At 37.6% G+C, this 17,973-nt stretch overlaps 1 protein-coding gene across 2 annotated transcripts in view; it reads left to right on the forward strand.

The window, feature by feature from the left end:
- COBLL1 (cordon-bleu WH2 repeat protein like 1) overlaps positions 1–17,973 on the forward strand; it is a 75,033-nt gene that overhangs the window by 44,924 nt on the left and 12,136 nt on the right. For both annotated transcript variants that reach the window (XM_079310991.1, XM_079310992.1), the window contains exons 3-9: positions 2,608–2,809; positions 3,685–3,913; positions 5,563–5,601; positions 6,458–6,552; positions 6,652–6,882; positions 14,050–14,191; positions 15,122–15,190. In XM_079310991.1, the coding sequence (XP_079167117.1) occupies positions 2,608–2,809; positions 3,685–3,913; positions 5,563–5,601; positions 6,458–6,552; positions 6,652–6,882; positions 14,050–14,191; positions 15,122–15,190 (1,007 nt within the window). The remainder of the gene's footprint in view (positions 1–2,607; positions 2,810–3,684; positions 3,914–5,562; positions 5,602–6,457; positions 6,553–6,651; positions 6,883–14,049; positions 14,192–15,121; positions 15,191–17,973) is intronic.

Raw genomic sequence — 17,973 nt, forward strand, 5'->3', positions numbered from 1 at the left:
CATTTGTAACTGGAGGTGAGCAGCTCTGAAGGTCCCAAGAGCACCTTTTAAATGTCATAGTAGAAAAAGTAAAACGGTGAATTTTAACAGCTGTGTGCATAAATGCCATTGTCCACTAGAAGAAACTTTTTCAGATTGAGTTGGTTTTCTCCCTGCTTTGGCGTAGTGGATAGTAAGAGCTATGTAACACAAAGCAAGGTGTTAGTAAGATAAAAATCCTGATTATGTAGAAGTCTGAATATGTAAATACATTTCTGCTCAGAGATTTCCAGAAAACCTAGAGTAATTTAATGTAATTAAGTTCCAAATAAATATTTTACTGAAGTTAGATAAAGGAGGACAAGCAGATGATACACTCTGAGGTATGGCCTCCTGTGAGCATCAGTTTCTCACTTGTCAGTCATTCACTGTGGCTCTGGTTAGTGAGGGTGTGCCCCTCACTGATGCATTTCTATGGAATGGCTTTCCGGGATCCTTGCTTGTCAGTTCTTGCTCCGGTCATTTTAATATTCTTACTCCTCTCCAATAACTGAAGGGCAGCTTTTAAACCAGTCATTGTATAAAAATTCACCAGTAAAAAGGTAACAAGTAACTTACTGGATACGCTGGTAACCAGAAAGGTCACAGCAGTGTCTGCAGCCTCCTCTGGCTCCTTCCTCCCTGGCCCTGCCCTCCTCTGCCCCCAGTGAGATGGGGCAATGATGAGATTTGCATTTGCTGCCCTTTTCTTCTTGGGGTGGGATGGATTTACTTGTTTTATTAGGGATTAGAAGTACAAGAAATCTTCAAGTACAAGTATTCCCTCCTTCTGTCTTGTAACTGAAGAGGGTTGTGCTGTATACTGGAGATGCATGGAAGCAAACTTCCTCGTTTAGCAGCGTGAAGAGGGAGGAGCAGTTGTTGTTCTGCATTTCACTTGGCATTCCTCAGGCTGTTTATATCATCTAGGTGAAAACATATTACATTCTCCTGTACCTCTTCAGACCATCTGATAACTGCTTTTTCACACATTGGAGTAGCAATTCTGTATGTTTTTTTGTTCTATTGTTCCTCCTGCCTTTGTCTCCTGAGGCAAGTGTTCTCCTGCCACTTGTGTAGGCAGAAGCTTTCTTCTGGAAAGGAAATATCTGTATCTGTCAGCTTTCAAACAGTTATCTGCTGGAAGTGCAGCATGTGCACCAGAGAGTCCAGCCCTCCTGCTAGAAATCAGAAGACAGTTTGCTTATGGAACATTTGTCCTTTAAGATGAAGAGAAACAGGAATGTTGTTTTAGGGTAAATTGAAGAGGAAACATTCAGTGTTCACAATAGGTGTTAATATTGAGTCATTCTTAATTATTTTTACAGAACTGTATCATGTGAGAAGTCTGCTTTAACTTGCTGCTTAATAAATATATTCATGATCTTTGTTATCTAGAATTCTGCTTAATCTGATGGTTCTTTGTAGAAGCTATTTCCACATTTGGCTGTGCTACCGGAAAACTTGCCTCTGTTATGAGATTACATCTAGAATTTAAGATTTCTGATAAAGCCATACCAGGCCAAACCCTGTATTAATTTTCTCAGAGACACGTCAGCATTTTTTTCAACATGCTATTTGATTGCTTCACTGACTTTTATTTTCATAATATCCTTGTGAGACAGAGCAGGTGATGGATTTCCCGGTACATAGTTGTAACTCAAAGGTGTAGAGGGTGTCACAATGAAATTGTCCAAACCCAATTAAAAAAAAAAACCTATTGAGGAATGATATGATAGTGCTGTAACCTAATTCAGTTCCATAACATGCAAAGTTAGGACATTCTCCCTCTTTTGGTCTAATTAAACATCCGTGACATTTCTGTTTATAGTACAACTTTATTAAATGTACTTCAGTAGCAACTGGAAATCCTCAGCCTAGCTTAAATACCCTGTTCTGCATGTTCCTTATTAAACACTGAGGGAACAAGGACATGCAGATATTGACCACATCTGAAAAATTCTGTTAGCCATTCTTCATTGTGGGGAGGACTTACATCACAGAGCTTCTCAAGAAATGGCATTTGTTGACTGTATTGTCACTTAGCTGATTTCTCACTGTTGGTGTAAAGCACCTGGATAATTCCCTGATACAAGACCTGCTTAAAATGTGACTTCCTCATACTTAACTTCTCCTCTATCTTCCAAGTGGCTCATGCACAGTCTTTCTGAAAATAAAGCCCCTTGTAACTCAAAATGGGTATCAAAATGCCAAGATTTGTGAAAGAACTGTTCTTATCGAATAACAGAGTATTTATCACCACTGTTAAAGTTCCCACTGTGGGGTAACTAATCCTCATGTCCCTGTTGACGTCAGGAGAAGCTTCATACAACAAGAAGTTCCCACTCTGTTCAGGTACTGGCATACTTTTGTGCAAACTGGTTTCATTTTCTTCTTAGTGGCTATTTGGGGACTGACTTCTTTTTTAATTATGTTTTTTAAAGCTGCAAGATATTTAAAGTTAGTGTCTAGCAGTAATTATTTAGTCCTGGAAAGGAAAGGATGACTTGAATTAAATGTTTAACAGCACGTCTTGTTATAGCCTGCTTAATTGTCATTTGTTGTGACAGTTCCATTTGTCTTTTACAGGAAGCCCATGATGGACTTGCTGATCTTTCTCTGTGCACAGTATCATTTAAATCCATCAAGTTATACCATAGAGTTGGTATCAGCAGAAAATAGCCAGATTAAATTCAAACCCAACACACCAGTGGGAATGCTTGAAGTGGAAAAGGTCATTGTAAAGGCAAAACAAATGGATAAGAAGAAACCTGCTCCAGTTATACCAGAGGTGAGAACTAAAATTAAGCATATTGAGAAATTAGAATTACTGTTGTATTCAACAAATTAAGCTGGTAGCTCATCCTCTTGTTTCAGTGTTTCCTGTTATCTTTCATCATCTCACCTTGAAGCTCTGTGAAATACTTTAGTCTGTTTTTGATAAGCTCCTCTTAGCTAAAATACATGTCAATTTGTTTCAGCAAACATTTTTGCTGCTGAAAGAAAGAAATATTACAGTATTATTTGAAGTTCCATGCTTTATCGGCCTTCTGAAAAATCCTGCAGATGAAGTGTGGCTGAGTACAGCCTTGAACAAACTGAAAATCAACATCTTGTACCATCTGTCATGCTGTGATATATGTACCCTTCTGATTGTATGTTCATTTTCCTTCAATACATACTGTTCTCTCTTGGCATTTTTTTATATACCCTGAAGAGAGCTTTAAGAAGTACTAACCCAATTTCTGGATGTTGCCTTAATCTTTCCTTCCACCTTTGTCATTGTGCTATGTAGAAAATACTGACTTTTAATTTATCTAAAGTACTTACAGAGGGTCAGGAGAGCTCTTCTGCTGCCCTTCTGCTTTCCTCCTACACACGTGTTCCCAGGCACTTGCTTGTGGCTCATCACCTGCCTTCTAAGGCTGCCCATGTAACCCTGCATTTGCTGTACAGGCAAATGGCACTGTGAAGGGGAAGGCAGTCTGCTTCACATGTCCTTTTCCTGCATGGAAGGGAATAGCAAAACAGTTCTTTCTTGTGTGATGTTTCTGAACCTGCAGCACTGGTCAAGTTGGAAGTCTGGTGATTACTGTGAGGCTGTTGTAAAAACGTGATTTCTTTCAGAATTTGTGCCGGTATTTATTGGAATTTTCTTCTCTTTAGCAAACAGTGAGGGTAGTGATAAACTACAAGAAGACACAGAAAACAGTAGTAAGAGTTAGTCCACATTCACCCCTTCAAGAACTCATACCTGTTATCTGTAGCAAATGTGAGTTTGATCCTTCTCACACTCTGCTACTGAAGAGTTACCAGTCTCAAGAACCCCTTGATATGACAAAATCTCTTAATGACCTTGGACTGAGAGAGCTGTATGCCATGGATGTCAGTCAAGGTAAGAACTTTTGTAAGCTGCTGTTATAGAAAAGATAATTGCTTAATAATGGTGTACATGTTGTTGGGTTTTTTACCTATGAAAATACTTTCTAGACATTTAATATATATTTCATTGATTTTCCACAAAATTGAAACTGACTCATATGTACCTGGACTTTTGTTTACAGAAGTGCTGTGTAAAATTTTTATTTTCTAACCAAGTGTTCAGTACCAGCAGAGTTAGCTGAGTACAAATCCTTACTTAAATGTAAAGTCTTATTTTCCTTCCCTCACACCTTCCCCAAAAACTCCAACACTCTATTTCCCTTAGCTCCTACATGACATAATGATGAAAAGAACACAAATGTTAGACGAAATTAGTTTTCTTTAAAATAATTTAAAATTTTAAAAGCACTAGCATATTTTATTGGTCTTAATTATATTTCTGAGTGCTGCTTGCTGATTTTATAGATTGTGAAGGAATTGTAATTGTCTTTTTAATTCTGGTCTGACAGGGATGCAATGCACTAACTTTCTAATATTTGTACAGATATTCCTAGGCCAGATTTTAACTTCTTTTGGACAGGTGGCCAGTTTACTATACTGTAATTAAAATTTTTGTACGGTGTGGTTTGTTCCATTTCAGGCATTTCTTGCAGGAAATTTCATCTCAGTGTAGAAAGCAGTAATATTGATTGACTCACTCTGGGTATTGACAAATGTTTTGTTTGCTTGATTTTATTTCTGTTTAAAACTTGTGAGGCTTGTTGGGGTTTTGTTTGTCTTTTCCCCTCTTTCTACCAAAATGTGGTAACCTTACTGTTTGGTGGTTGCAGTTTCAAGAGGTCTCTGTGTTTACTTCCTAAGGGTCAGAATGACAGATTTGGACAGTATTTCATTTTTCCCCAGAGAAAACAGAAATGAAATATCTTGCTCTTCCACACTGGAAACCAACATATTTTAACTTGCCTAAATGTGTTGCTTTGACTATGTGTGTTCCCAAGTGCATTATTTGTTTCTTTGTCTGGTTATTTACTGCTTTCATCTACAGACTGGAAAAGCTGCTTTTTCATGATATGATGTGTGTTTCACTTGAAGAAAATGTCCTTAGGAGAGCACACCACAGCATATATGCTTTCTGCACAGCAGTGCCCTGCTAGGAAATTTAGATATTCTTCATTTCTCTTGAAAAAGTAATTAAGCATTTCAATTTTGCAGGCAGGTTCAAAGCTCTGAATTTTCCATTATCTTTATGAAAGTAAATGGTGAGGTGCATCTTTTACTTCATAGAATTTAAATTCAAATTTTATTTAATTAATATTATATTTTAAATTTACATTCCTCTTTTTTTTTTCCAAGTTTGGACTGCCTAACCATCCAAACCAGAGCAAACTGTTCTACATACTGATTTCTCTCTTTGCTTCAGAAATATAAGTGGAACCTCCCTATTTATGTACACAGCTGAGTCTCTGTTGCATGTCTTCAGGCTCAAGTTCTTGAATGATTTAAGTATGAGGTGGTAAAGATGCACATTCTTTTACTTCTGCAAAATACCCAGAGTAAATTTTCCCTGATGTTGAAGATCCAGCTTGGCTTTGTCTTTGTATGTTGTTACTATATCCTTGATTCAGATTAATATTTTCTGTCTTTGTTTTTGTCTTTCTGTAGCCTCATCACCAGTTGATTTAAATTTACCATCCTTTCAAGGTATGATTTACTGAAACAGACAGTGAAACTTAGCCCTTACAGGACATTAGCCCCTGCTCCTATCATGCATCTGCTTAACTGTGACAATAATAAGTAATATCTCTGTCCTGTCTTAAATGCATATTGCAAATGGTAGTGCAGAATTTGATATACACAGCTATATATAAAGTATTTTTGTATGGTTTTACCCTAGATCAATTTAGGGTCATGTTTATATTGATACTTTTAACAGGCTTGCTGATTTCTGTTGCTCATTACGTTTGCATTCAAAAAGATTTCTTTAAGAAAGTTCATTCTGGTAAAATTTTAAAAAAGTCAGTCATGATATTTACAAGTCTTCTGCCCCCTGCATGAATAAAGCAATTTAAGCAGGATAAATTCTGCAAGATAGTCAGAAGAGATTTGGCTGTGTTCACCATGACTGCCACGCAGATTGTTTGGGTGATCTTTCTCCATAGTTACACCATGTGCAGGCTGGGGCTTGGCTTGTCCCACTTCACCTTTTGCCATAAATTTTAGCCAGCAGAAATGGAGAGCTGAAAAGTCTGAAGCTCTTTTTCCCTTTTGCTAGCTTTGTGATTTGAACCATAGCATATGACTAGTGGGGTGGGCCGGAATAAGTGCTGGTATTAAGAGCAGCTGAAACTCGTGTGCCCTGAGTTCTGAGAAGGAGAGAAGAACATGGATGATAGGCAAACTGGTTGTTTTGCAGCACCTAGAAAAATTATTGATGTGGGTGATTTATGATGTGTTTTGTGTATCATTGCAGGAGGTTTATGATATGGTGAAATAGTAAGAGTGCAGGAGAAATAATCTCTGTATGAAATAACATCTAGAACTATTGTTTCCTATTTAGGCTCCTACCAATCTGAAAACATAGATGCTCTGAAGGAGAAAGAAAACAAAGGATTTTTCAGCTTTTTTCAACGAAACAAGAAGAAAAGAGAACAAGTAAGGCGTAACTTTGTATAAGGAACAAGCAATCAACCCTGTAGATTATTTTCCAGAAAACACCCGCAACTCTGGTTTCTTTTATTCCCACCCCTCAAGGCTGCCAGCGCCCCAGCGACCCCGCTGATGAGCCAGCCGCGGGCAGCGTTCCTGGCGAGGGCCGGCGCGGTGTGCAGGCAGAGCGGCTCCAGCACGCTGCCCGCCCCGCTGCCCAAGAAGCGGCGCGCTCCCCTGCCGCCCCTGGCCGGCTCCCGCAGCGCGCCCCTGCAGCTGGCAGCCACCCCGGACACTCCCGGCGGGAGCGATCCCGGCACCTGCCAGGGCCAGCAGGTCAGTCACACGGGCGTCGCTTCTCCTACATAACCCTTCACTTCTCCCCGATAGCCCTGCTGTTAGTATGTGGTGAGGTTTGGAATAAATGGAAAAGCGCTTTCAAAGTAACTATAGAAATGGAATGATGCATTCCTTCTAAACTTTATAACCAAAGTACATATAACTAGTAATTTGGATTAATTATTCCTGTTAATTTCAAATGTTTTAGTTACGTGGGATAGCGAGTAGCATGCTCTTTACACGCTGTAGAAAAAAGTGGACATGGGGACCAGTCTAAACATTGTTCCCAGCAAGTTAAAGTAAGATCTTCATTTTAAGAATTAGACTGTATTGTATTGTAGCTATGAGATCTAGGCGATGCATTTGAGTAACTTCTCTCTCTCTCTCTCTCTCTCTCTCTCTCTCTATATATATATATATACACACATATATGTGTGTGTGTGTATATATATATATATATATGTATGCCATGACATGCAGAAATTCTGCCAATAGAATTTGTGAGAATTGATGCATTGACAGCCATCCTGGTATTGCAGATATTGTCAATCGTGAATTTAGTTTATAACCAAGGTTGAAATTTTTAATAGGTATTTTTAAAATTTATTTCGTACTTTGCTTTGAATACAGTATCTAAAGGTGGTCTTTAAATATGAGGTTATTGACATGCTAGAAAAATTAAAGCTAAATGAAATCCAAGTCTGAGGAACTAATTTTGAGTTAGACTTGACGACAAGACATTTTAGGCTGTGACTACCTTTATACAATGATTTTATCTTTCACTGATGCACAGAACCACAAGAGAGCACTGTTTAACAGAAGTTCTGCCTTTGTGTATTGTGTCCTGCTGAAAAGCTTTATCATTTGAAGAAGACAAAGGTTTCTTTCTGAATTTTAGTAAAAGAAGCCTTTGGGGAGAGTAAGAAAAAAATGATTTTTTTTTTTTTTTTTTCTTTTTTTGCTTCACCATGTTTCTCTTTTAATTGAATTCAATTTCTTAAAAAATAACTTATTCATGTTCACATGCTTTAAATGATTAATGTCCTATTATGTCTAAAAGTAATATATGATTGCTTGGCTGTCACTCAAACAATTGTTTAGATTTATTATTTTGTACTGACATTTCTAACTGATCTAAAGTGATCTGACTGAAATTGAATAGCTTACGAAGAGAGGACATCCAGATTAAGTTATATTTTTTGTATATTTTTCTATTTTGTACTACTTTGTGCAACTCACTTAAAAAGCCTTTGGCCCGCTTTTTTTAAGGTAACTCTTCTCTCATTGGGATTTGATTGCACAGTGGTTTACTAGAAAATGTAGTGCTTGGGACTTAAATATGGACAAATATTTACTCTTTCCTTTGAATTTATTAATTCAAGTGAATTTTCTTTTTTTTTGTATCTACCTTCCTATCATCCAAGGAATGAATTTGGCATAGTACATGTTGCTCAACTTGATCAGGGAACTCCTGATAAGGATCCCCTGGGAGACTTCCTTGGACAATAAAGTTGCTACTTGGAAGAGTACTGAGACATTTTCAGAGACAGCCTTCCTGCAGTACAAAGAGTAGTCCAATTCTCCTAAGTGGGAATAGGAATAGACATGAAAACAAACACTTAAATGTTTTTAAACAGTCTTATTTAAATGTGCTACTGAAAGAACTCAAGTGCAAAAATAAAAGGGGGCAAAACAATTCCCAGAAAGAAATACATAGATACTTCTTGGACCTGCAGAGGTTCTCTTAGGAATGCAAAAGCAAGCCTGGTGTTCCAAGTGGCAGAAGATGCCAAGACCAAGAAATTTGTAAATTAGTGGCAAGCAGAAATCCAAGGATAGAGGATGAGGTCATCTACTTTTTATTTTAGCAAGGTGTTCATCACAGTTTCTCTTAAATTTTTTTGTTGAAAAAGTGAGATACAAGCTGGACAGACAAAAGACAAGATAGGACAAGAAGTGGCTGCAGTTCAGACAGTGTGGGTAATGGCTCCAAGTCAGACTGGTTGTAATGTGGAGTTCCCAAGAAGTTGGTGGTATGGCCAATACTGTTAAATATCTTTATAAACAATCTATGTCATGGAACTGAATCCATCTTCAGCAAACTTGAAGTCAGCACCAAAATGACTAGATCACAAGTATTTCATTGTAAACAAAATTTAAGAATTTGGTCAATCATGTTCTGTGCTGATAGGACTTAGTCTGTCTCACTTTGCTCACCAGGCTGATTGGTGTGTTCACTGGAATATTTGGTATATCTGGGAAATTCACTGCTACTTCAATGTCCAATGAAGTTAATTTACAAAAGTGAAGATACACTTTTTTTTTTTTTTTTCCTCTTAAGGTTTACTTTTTGTCTTCTTTTGCCTTACAAAAAACATTTCATTGCAAATCATACTGCATTTAACAATGCCAAAGTTCCATAGCCTGCCCTTCAGTTTACTTGGCAGACTGGATATATACTTTATTTCTTCTGTGGACCAGGATGACCTTCTGCATGGGCCCTATGATGGACAAACCTCTTTTGTAACACCACAAAGAGCACAATGTGAGATGTCAGTTTTGCCTGAATTGTCTGCCTAGTTTTGAGGGAAATGTGTCAAAGTAGTAATATCAGACAACATTAAATGAGCCAGCTTTAAGGGAACAGAGTTTTCACTGTTTTCTTTCTTCAAATTCTCAACATATTGTAGTCTAGTTTCTCACAGTATGCAAAAGGGTTTTAATGTTTACCTCCTACAGCTTCTCCACTACTCTTCCATTAAAGAAACTGCTTTGTCTTTGTGTGACTAGTTACATGCTGATATGAGGATTGGAATTCTTTCTGCCTCCATTTCAAGGTGATTATAGAATTAGTTTTTAGGGACATGGTCCTGTTTTTAGGGGAGAAAATACTACAGTGGATATCATGGTACCTTTTACAAGTTACTACATTGCATGATTTTCTTATTTTTCTACTTGAGATTTGGGGATGCCTAGTAAGCTTAGATGGTTAATGTTTGTCCAGCAAATTTCTGTGTTCAATCAGGTGGGAAATAAGCATGTTAGTCACTAATATTGAAATCCCTCAGTTATTTGTCAGTTCTAGTTCTAGGCAAGATGACTCTTGGCAGAAGTATGTTTAGAACTAGCAAGTTTAAATACACTTGTAAGTAGAGAGGACTCTCAAGGGTTTTTGCAAAGTGTTGTTGTAGAATTTAGTGTGTGTATCTTCACAGTTTTCATAAAAGTGGTTGCAATTTTCTAGTAATAAACTTCTTTAAAAGAAAAGCATTTGATTGTGTTTAAAATGGCATGGCTGATTTTCTTCCTACTGCTTTATTTATAAAAGCTAGACTGATACATCTGCATTTTATCCCATTAATGTTTCTCTCCTTACCCTGTTGACAGTTATTGTTAGGAGCATGTGTAAACTATGCTTGTGTAGGAACAATTAAGTGAAGATTTTTAGTTAAAACATTCACAGTAGAAATCAAAATTGCTGTTACTTACACAACCCTACCTCCTAAAGAAATCTAAATCTCCAGGCTTCCTCTTAAAAAAAGGGAAGAAAAATATGGGGGAAAGGAGGGAAGCAGCTAAACCATAAAGTATTTCTGTAAAGGTTTTTTTTTTTTTTTTTTAAACCATTGTTACAGGACATCTTAGTTAGGATTTCTGAAGGGTTGAGTTCCATGCTGGAGAAATTACACCAGAGACTTGTTTGCCTGCAACTTGATGGTCAGCTCTTTAGAGGAGAAGCTGGGCAATGATGCACTGGGCACTATGGACAGCAAGGAAGTTTTGGGTAGAGTCAGGATTACCAGGGAGAAGAGAGTGCTCAGGACTACTTGAATTTTGCATGAAGATAACCTGATACTATTCTGAGATGTTTCAGAATTGGTGGTGAATGTTGCATACATCCTCTTTTCAGTATATCAAATGTATAACTTTACTCCTTTATTGCATTTGATTCTGTACCAGCTAGATAAATCCTAGGAAAAAATAGTCATGTTGGTTGTTGGGACAGAATATCACCATCTGAGTTTCTTCAAATATATTTTGTATGTCTTTTATTTCCAATGGATCAGAGATATATTACTTCCTTTGTAGTACTTAGGATAAATGTAAGTATTTTAGGAAGCTCAAGCCATGTAATAGAAACTGAGTGCATGAGTTATTGTAGGGTCAAATACATATTTTTTGCTGTTATTCCTTGGACATATGTTTGCCTGCATACACAAAGGGAAGAAAGCAATACTACTCTGTTAAACATAGATAAATGCATGGAGCAACAGGTAGGATGTGGGGATAGGACAATCTGTGTCTAGTGACCCTTGATGTGAGGTAGGCTGTCCAGCACAGTGAAATGCTTCACTACCTCTGTATTCTTTCCCAGATGCTTTTTGGTTTTTTGCTTCCATTGCAGCTTAAAAATTACTGTGTCTTAATTTCCTTTATTTGCTTTTTTGAAATGGTAAGAAGGGCAAGGCACCATGTCTGCCACTGCTTGCAGAGGTTGGAACATGGGAAGCACTGGCATCTACTAGTGTTTGCTATGGGTGGGATTTGGTGCCAGATTTGAGACTAAAAAGTTTGCATATCCATCCTTGCTTGTTGCAGGATGAGGAGGATGTATGGTGTTAAAAGTAGAACTCCTGCATACGTTATAGAAGTTATGACAGAGTTCACTGGTGTTTCTGCATAAACACAGTTAATTACTTTAGTGATCCTAACAAGAATTTTAATTTAAATGTAGCTGATAAAGCACCGGTTATCATAGGCAGTTGGTGTGACACATGAACGCCCAGATGTATATTCCACAGCTTTGTCAGATATGTCTTAATGACATTATTTTAATTTTTTTTCCATCTGTTTAAAGTACTATTTTCACATTACAGCCTTTGTTAGGATTTGAAAGCTCTTAATATTCATATGTTGAATAATTCCTGAGAAAATCTGTTCAACACTTGAACCTTAACTGGAACATTTAGTACTTTCTTGAAATCTCTCTTTGCAAATTGTTTGTTTCTTTGGATGCAAAGGGCAGTAGAAAGGCTTATAAAAATCTTCAAGTAGCATTTGTGCTCTTATGCTGAGAACATTATTCCCCCCCACACAGACACTTGTTGTGTGCAGAAGGGAACTCTGGTGACATCTGTTCAGCTGAGCGAGCGCGCGCGGAGCCTGTGAGAGGCACGAGGGCTGCAGACCTTGGAACAGGGAAATGTGCTTTGTGCAGGGCACAGGGGCTGCAGCCTGAGCACAGCTGCCAGACAGGAGACAAACACAACTGCCCAACTGCGAGGAGGAAACACTTCAGCAACAAAAAAAAAAACTCATTTGGGAAATTATATTGTATTTCGTATCCCCTCCTGAATAAATTCAAAGGCTGAATACTATTAATTATTTTTACTTTTGAAGAACTATTTTGGAACTGTGAATAAGAAATTATAAAAGTGTAAAGTGTTTTTGTTGTGTGACATTTTAATCTAGAAACTGACTTGTTTAAAATCTACTCAAGCATGCAAGTATTTTTAATTAGTAGTGCTGTGTTCCTATCCTCTGGTGTTCTTAAAAGAACCTTTTCACCTTGTTCTTTGTGTTTTCTCTCTTAAACCCTGACTCTTGGTTTGCTGTAAAAGATTTGAGTTGCTTGCTGTGGCAGTAGAGTGCTGTGGAATTGTGTGTACATTTTTGGGCAGTGGTGCTCGTTATAGTGCAGTATCTGTGGATCTGTTGTACCTGATATCAGGGTGGAACAAAGCAGATGACTGAGGGTGCCCAGGGTGGCTCAGAGGATAGTTTTTCATTCAAAGCCCTGTTCATTCATTCAGGTATTGTACTGCAATCTCATGGGATTTGTCTCTCAGGCAAATACTGCCTGACAGATATCTTGTTCCAGTATCTTTTCTGTTGTAATTTTCTTTATAGATTTGATTATAGCAACCAAATACTCTAGCTTTTGGTCCTTAATATCCCACTTACTGTGGAATCTTTGGATATTTGTTCAGTGGTAGCTTTCTAAATGATAAGCATCTTTTTCTATGGAAATTGACACGGTCAACAATTCTATTGTCTGATGTTTTTGAAAGGATTGTCAGTGAAACAAGAATATGTAGGTGTTTTTATATCTTCTCTGTTCCTTGGTATTGTGCTTTGTGAAGTGGGCTGGTTAATTGAAGCACAGAGAAGTTCTCTAGAGATGACCCCACACCCAACTGCTGTGTGGATCCTTCTAGGCAGAAATGAATGTCACTGCAGGATTTTATTATACTGTTGAGTAGACAAGTGATGGGATTCAGAATTACTACAGAAACAGGCAGCTGTGTCCAGTTTCAAAATGCATTCCTCTATTGTTGAAATTCTGAACATTGTCCATCTAGTAGATGTAGATATCATTTTCTTCAGCATAAGGCAAACTGTAGTTAAGAATGGCAGGCAAATTTACAACTACTGTCTTTCTGAGACAGAGAAAGTGTTTCTAAAACAGTTTAAAATGCAATTGGACAGCTATATCATTAAAATATGAGGTCTTCAGCAGGTATCCTTAGTTCATTTTTCAACTTGTTTTGATTATTTGTGAATTAAGATTTTTTACTTTTGCTCCAATAATGAGAACATTACTGTGCTGTAACATCAGTAGGTGCTATAACTTTTTTTACAACTTACTGAATTTAACTTGTTAAATATTATAAGACAGTTGTACTTGATAAGTTCCGAAATTGGGCATTCAAAAAATTTTTATGAAAGTTCAGGTATTTCAAGAAGGGAAAGAAATTCATAGTAATTATGAATGGAGAAGGAAACACTGTGTTATGTTGTTACAGTGGGGTGTAGTTGAAACTTATTTCCACAATGATTTGGCTAGTTTTAGAAAAGATTTTTTGGAAGGTTTGTAGAACAGCCTTTGGGCATAAAAGAATTCAAATTCTCTTTTACTCTACTGGTAACAACTGATTTTCTTTTATTGCTCTATGTTGCACCTCTGTGAATATATTCAATTACTTGAGAAAATATTTTTTTTTTTTAAAACACCCCCTTGGAGGATTTAAGATGAAAACCACAGTACGTTTGGTAATACCTTCTCTCTTTCCCAAATGTATATTACAAATACTCCTGGAGAATAATTAGTGGAGGTGTTTGTTGTTTTTCCCTGGCTGCTGTAACGCCCTGTGTCCTTGGCAGGCCCCTGTGGGGCTGGTGAGGAAGGGCTCCCTGCCCCTCAGTGACACCTCTTCCCTGAGCTCTCTGCGCAGGACCAAGCGCAAGGCGCCCTCGCCGCCCTCCAGAGCACCAGAAGATCAAAGTGACAGCAGTAATGAGCCTGGTAAGCTTTTTATGCTGCTTAATTGGCAGGCAACAGAAAGTATAGCTGGCTGAACATTAAAGTAATGCCACCTTATGAGATAAGAACCTCAAGTGGGCAGCCGCAGAACTGCAGATGCAAAGAATGCATTTATCATTTTACCTCACCAGTGGGGCAGCCTCGAAGCAGCACCTGGCAGAGGCACCCAAGGGGGAACACTGGCACTGCAGAGCTCAGTCCTGCCAGACAATGGCCAAACCTGCTCCCTTCCCTCTGTGTCAGGGATTCACACAGCTGTACTTACCTCAGGGCTTTGATCTTTCCCACAGCAGGGCAGGAATCTGTGGCATGTCCCATAAGGTGCCTTGTAAGTCTATCACACACCTGTGTTTCCTGAACACAGGTGTTCCACTTGTCAAACACACAAGACTAAACAGCAATTAATACCATACATATATGTGGGGTTTTGCACCCCTACTGCAAGTCTCTTGAATGTGTTTACAGTCCTCCTCACCACTCTTGTTATTTTCCCATAGATGTGAGAAAGAGAGGTATTTAGAGCATGCAGATCAGAAAGAAGCCCAGACAATACCAAATTAGTTATAGTTAGTTCAAGTACAGAGTTGTGTTTATGCTACCCAGGTGGACTGCTTGGGGTGGGGAGAAAAGATAAACCTCTCTCAATCAGAGTGTAATAGCAAATGGACTAACTAGAAGAATCTTAGAGAAAGTCCACTTGTTTTCTTGTAATTCTTCTATTTGATCTGGTTTAAAAGTACCTAGGAGTTGAGGTTAAAATATCTGGAAAATGTGACAATGAGCACTAGTTGCTTCAGAGGAGTTTCTTGAAGAAATCACTAGTCTGTATGACCACAGTCTAACATTTTATATAGAACTTTTGTTGGTGCTATAACTGAGAGGTGGTAAAGGTTGTTGCTTTACTTTTTTCAGTAACAGAGTCAACAGAATCAGCCTCCACTAAAGCAGAAGGAAGAGCCACTGAAATGAAGCCTGAAACAGGTTGGTACTTTTGACAAAAGTACTATAAAATTTACTGATAAAATTTACTTCATAGCAAGTTATAATAATTCATAATAGTAAGTTACTGTACTATGCATGTGTCATAAGTATAGAACTAATTTTAATGCTTCAGTTCAATTAAGTTTTCCTTCTAAAATAAGGATATTTTACCCTTGTTGTCTACAGAAAAAAATACAATGTATTTTGTATTAGTATCTATGCTTTACATTTAATAAATGGAATATTATCCCTGTTTTCTCTCCTTCCTCACAAGTTACAAAGAACTATCCAGAACTTCTGTGATTTTTTTTTTTTTTTTTTTTGTACCTTATAACAAGCTTTTCAAAAGCTAAAGTGTTGTTTTTAGAATCCTGCCTTGTGCTGCCCTTGACCTGCATAACATAGGGGCAGGAGCAAATCTGTGCCTGGCTTTTGGTTGGCATCTAAACAGCCTTTGAAAACATAAGTTGTAAATCTAAACAGAATGCATAAATAGTTGTTTATAAATTAAATTATTTGTAGGGTGTTACAGGAAAATGTGGTATTTGGAAGTACAGCTGTTTAAAATACAATTATTTAGCTGCTGAACATAATGCTTTTTTAAATTTATGCAGTTTGTACTGTGAAATACTGTTGTTTGTAAGCACCAGACTCTAGAGTTCAGTTATAAGATACAGCATCTAGAAGTCTTCTAAAATTTGCAAGAGCTTTTAGAATAATCAGTGCCAGTGCAGTCTGAAAAAAAAAAAACTCTTCAATGCATTTAATAAGAGGTATATAAATGCTAAGCATGTGGAGTGCTGCTGTCATTATAGGAGGCTAAGTACTCAGTTACTATGCTAGTTGACAGGAATTTTTAAGTAGTTTTCCAGCTGTTTTATTCTGGATGCCTGTCAAATTGTTTGGAGTGGTAAAACAAAAATGTACCACAAGAGCTGAAAAAGTCATCTGCTGGGATGCTAGGTCTGTGGTGAAGGGGGAAAAATAAAAAAAAAAACAGTGAATTTGTGCTTGGGGCAGTTTATGTAAATTATTGGAAAAAACATTAAGTAGAAACAATTATTAATGTAATAAATGGGAGTAGGAACCTATACTGTGGGGTTAAAGATCTAACAAAGTTGTAACTTTTCTTTGTCCTAGCTGTTGTAGCAGATGAAAGAGAATAATCAGTTCTGAATGAGTGATTTATTAGTACTGAATTTTGTGTGTTTAAAACTATCTGCATGCAATGGGTCTAAGAGGAACAAGTTTATCATCCTGTGATTTTTAAATCAAGTGTTTTGTTTTCTTGTACTTGTTTCTATCTTAAGATTGTTGATCTGTTCTAGAATTTTTGCCTTTCCCATCACTGTAATGTCCAAGTGCTGTGTAGGTAAACAACCCTGACCTTCAAAGAAATGACTTGTTTGTTTTTCCATAGATTTAGAAACTTCTGGTTGAGACATTTGAGTTCTATAATTAAATGTTTTAATTTAGGCTGTAATGGGAAGAAATAGAAAAAAGGTAATCATCTTTACTGGTCTTAGGGCAGTCTATATTGAGCCCTTAGATTTCCCTCTGCAGTTAGTGACAAACTTGTCTCTAGTTTTCCTGTCTTCATGCAGTGTCCTTTGCTGAAATCTTAATGTGCTGCAGTTTTTTAAAATGTACATACAAGTCACATAGCAGAGCTTCATTGCCTCTTTTCCTTCTCGTGGGATACTGCTGCTCTCTGGTGGCATCTCTGAAACTGTCTTGAGGCCTGTGCATAAAGGGTCCTTTTAGCAAAGCCCCTCATGCTCTGAGAACCAGTATTAACCTGCAGGAAAATCAGATGCAGCACATCTGTCCTATTCCTAGTCTGGAAATTGTCCATGTTTGGGAATTGTTTTAAATTGATAAAATAGCTCAGTATCACTTAAATTGCTGAGTTGGACATAATTTTAAATTTACAAAAACCCAGGGGTTCCTTCCATTTGGATTAATGCTGCTTTGATTGTCAGGCATCTGGGAAGCATTGTGAGGTTTTGTTTGGCTGTTGCTGGCATTCCAGAGGGGTTCTGTTGTGCAGTGCTATTTCAGCAAATAAGCAAAAAAAAAAAACGGAGATGCAAATCTAGTGTTACTTTTTGCCCTAAATTGAACCTCTGCACATGTTCAATTTGATGTCTGCTATCTATGCAGTACTTAGACACAATTGCATGAAGTGGAGCTGTATAGTATGGAATAGGCAACATTTCTGTTGTGAAATGACAGCTTTCCCATGGTTTAAAAAGTATGTCCCTTGACAAAAGTAGTTTGAAGTAACACATTAACTAGAATAAACATTGACAAAGTTTAGTTATGTTCAGGCTTTATTTTTCTAGGGAAGATGGTAAAACAGTATTCAAAAGAAATTTTGAAATTAGAGATTTTCAGAAAATTTTCCACCAGACAAATCACTGGATATAATCCTATTGATTACAGTGTTTCTTAAGCACCTTGTTAGGGGCTGTAGAGCCAGGAGGAGATTTGCATGATGTGGTCAGGCTTTCCAGCTCTGGTGCTTAGGAGCATGAGAGCTCACAGAGTAGCACCAGCCTGTTCTCTGCTGGGCAAAGGGGGTTCTTGCTGCTCAAAGGAGACTTGCAGTTGCTGTGTCAGTCATCAGGGGTGTGTGTGTGTGTATATGTGTGTGTACTTATCTATATATCTACCTTCACAGGGACACACTAACTCTATTGGTTTAGGGCTGCTTTAAACCCAGTGACTAATGTTCTAAGAGAATAAACTATATGCAGGTAGAAATGCAATTTATATTGCAT

The sequence above is a fragment of the Erithacus rubecula genome, assembly GCF_903797595.1.
Source record: "Erithacus rubecula genome assembly, chromosome: 8".
NCBI lineage: Eukaryota > Metazoa > Chordata > Aves > Passeriformes > Muscicapidae > Erithacus > Erithacus rubecula.